This window comes from Gekko japonicus, unplaced genomic scaffold (genome assembly GCF_001447785.1).
Source record: "Gekko japonicus isolate JY-2015 unplaced genomic scaffold, Gekko_japonicus_V1.1 scaffold593, whole genome shotgun sequence".
Taxonomy (NCBI): Eukaryota; Metazoa; Chordata; class Lepidosauria; order Squamata; family Gekkonidae; genus Gekko; species Gekko japonicus.
Window position 1 is genome coordinate 758,753 of NW_015169191.1, and position 3,195 is coordinate 761,947.

The 3,195-nt window shown below is 44.2% G+C and overlaps 1 protein-coding gene across 1 annotated transcript in view; it reads left to right on the forward strand.

The window, feature by feature from the left end:
- Nucleotides 1–3,195, forward strand: part of LOC107114667 (probable ATP-dependent RNA helicase DDX60) — a 109,320-nt gene that overhangs the window by 64,916 nt on the left and 41,209 nt on the right. The window contains 1 exon segment of the mRNA XM_015416234.1: nt 1,408–1,523. Within this exon segment, the coding sequence (XP_015271720.1) occupies nt 1,408–1,523 (116 nt within the window).

The following is a 3,195-nucleotide window of genomic DNA, read 5'->3' on the forward strand; positions in this document are numbered from 1 at the left end:
CGCTGGCGGGAGCCGCGGTCGCCCGGGCCGAGATTGGGGGGGCAAGGCGGGCGACAGAAGGCCGATGCCTCCGTCGCCCGGCCCTCTACAGAATCCACCCCCCAAACCTCCAGGTATTTCCCTCCTTAGAGCTGGCAACCCTACATTCCCCTCAGTGCCTGTTGGTAGGCAACTAAGCTTGGTCCTGTCACCTACTTTGGCCTTTGGGAGAAAACACATTGGGGCCAATCCTGATAGGGTTGCCAACTCCAGATGGGAAATTCCTGGAGATTTGAGGGATGGAGCCTGAAGAGGGTGAGGTTTGAGGAGGGGTGGGACCTCAGACAGGTACACTGCCATAGACTCCACCCTCCAAACCAGTCAGTCTCACATAGGGAACCATTGTTGCCAATCTCCAGGTGAGGGCTGGAGAGCACTCAGTATTACAACTGTTCTGCAGAAGGGAGGGCAGAAGTCAGCTGAAGTCAAAGGGGCAGATAATGGTAGGTTGGTGGCTAGCTGGGAAGGAGATGGGGTTGCCAACTACATGCTGACAAATTCCTGGGGATTTGAGGGGTGGAGCCTGGAGAGGGTGGGGTTTGCAGAGGGGTGGGACCTCAGACAGGTAGAATGCCATAGACTCCACCCTCCAAACCAGCCATTTTGTCCTGGGTAACAATTGTTGCCAATCTCCAGGTGAGGGCTACAGATTACTCACAATTACAACTGCTCTTCAGGTAGCAGAGATCAGTTCCTCTGGAGAAAACAGTGGACTCTGTCATTATACCCTGCTGAGGTCACCACAGCAAATTGACACTGTTTGCCCAAAGCCAGAGCACTGCCCCAGAGCCTCTTTCTAGATCTCGTTGTATTGCTTTCACAACGGGCTTTACTGCTAGTAGTAATATAACCCCATTAGAAATATATTAGCAGGAAATTGTAATGTCACAACATTCATGTCTGATGTTTATTTGTGAAAACAGCTCAATGAGCATACATATTAAAAGTGTAAAAATCAGGCTTCAGTTTTAGATGTGCAAAGCTGGTCTACTAGGTGTCTGTTTCTGACTTGGATGCAAACCAGCTATTTTTCTAGCTATAGCAAGAGTTCAAGCATCACAAGCAAATCTCAGTTTGTTCATGACAAATATGGGGCAGGAAGTCCTTGAGATCCCTCTTCCCTCCATCCTCCACTTGTAAGTGGCACAGAACGGGTAGATTTTCCAGCATGGAATAAATTGCAGTTTGCTGTTTTGACCAATTGGACGAAACTGAAAACTTACAAACCAAGACTCTAAACCACAGTTTAATCTTCTTTAGAACTGTTTGTTCATGATATCTGTATACAGCCAATGTCTGTGAAGTAATATGACCACTCAATATGTGTTATGTCAAAATTAAGTATTATTCTGTTATATTCAAAAACAGGTCCATTGCCTTGGTGGAGAAATTGGAGCAGACGTTTGGGAACACCTTCTGGTTATGATTCGAAGTCCATTTTTAGCTCTTTCTGCCACCATTAGTAATCCTAAACATCTTACTGAGTAAATGCTATGTGTTTTTTATTTATAAAAATGTGATCATGACAGTTATTCAGCTTTAAACACATATGGCATTTATGCAAATAAGTCAAAATCAAGGAGTATGTGTCACTATTTGCTAGAAAACAAATGGCATATTTAGGAGCAGTGCAGAGTGATCTACAACCCACTTTACCTACAGTATACTAGTTTGGCTTAAGAATTAAAAATTCTTTAAAGAAATGGTTTGGCTTTTGTGATGAACAGATACAGATCAAATGCTTTAACCAGAATATGTACACGTGAAGTTGCTTTATATTGAGTCATACCATTGGTCTATCAGGGTCAATATCATAAACAAACAATACCATCAACAAGCATTATTTTCATGTGTATACATGAAAGCTAAATTAATTTCACATTTAAACAGTTCGTAAAAGTGGCTCAAGTGGTTAAGATGCTGAACTGCAGGCTGTGGAAGGTCAGTAGTTCAGCGGTTCAAGACCCGGGTGCCGCAAGACAGGGTGAGCTCCTGTCTCTAGTTCCAGCTCCTGCCAACCTAGCAGTTCGAAAACAAGAAATTTCAAGTAGATAAATAGGGACCACTTCGGTGGGAAGGTAACAGCGTTCCGTGCGCCTTGGTGTTTAGTCATGCCGGCCACATGACCACGGAAACGTCTTCGGACAGCGCTGGCTCTTCGGCTTTGAAACGGAGATGAGCACCGCAACCCTAGAGTCGGATTCGACTGGCTTTCGAGCAAGGGAACCTTTACCTTTACTAAAAGTGGCTTGAAGTTAATTTTTTTTGTGTGTGAGAGTGTATACAGATGGAATTTTTGGCTCTCATAATGAGTTGTATATATTACCCTCACTGCATAATGCAAATCTTTAGATGTTGTTTTAACATTACGTATCAAAGAAATCTGTTTTTGTAATGTCTTCAAATTTATATAACAGCCAGTGTTTGCACCTATCACTACATATGTTATAAAAACAAGCTATGTAGTGGTAGGTGTAAACATAAAGTAACCCTGTTGCCTACTCTCAAATGTAAATTGTACCCAACAAGAGGGAGGAGAGGACTGGGTATTCAGGAGGCGCGCATAGTCCTCTTGTTCTTGATAATGGTTATATGCATAAAGCAAAGGGTGGAGTGAGGGAATGACATTCACTTGTAACCTAAGCTAACATAAGAACATAAGAGAAGTCAATGTTGGATCAGGCCAACGGCCAACACTCTGTCACACAGTGGCCAAAAATACCAGGTGCCATCAGGAGGTCCACCAGTGGGGCCAGGACACCAGAAGCCCTCCCACTGTTGCCCCCACCCCCAAGCACCAAGAATCACTTGCCCCAGCCTGAGAGTTCCTATCTATACCTTGGCTAATAGCCACTGATGGACCCCTGCTCCATATGTTTATCTAATTCCCTCCTGAAGCTGTCCATGCTTGTAGCCACCACCACCTCCTGTGGCAGTGAATTCCATGTGTTAATCACTCTTTGGGCGAATAAGTACTTCCTTTTATCTGTTCTAACCCAACTGCTCAGCAATTTCATTGAGTGCCCACGAGTTCTTGTATTGTGAGAAAGGGAGAAAAGTACTTCTTTCTCAATCTGCTCTATCACATGCATCTATATATCTAATTCCCAACATACCCCCTCCGTGCAGATATCTAAATAAGCACATCAGAGGCAC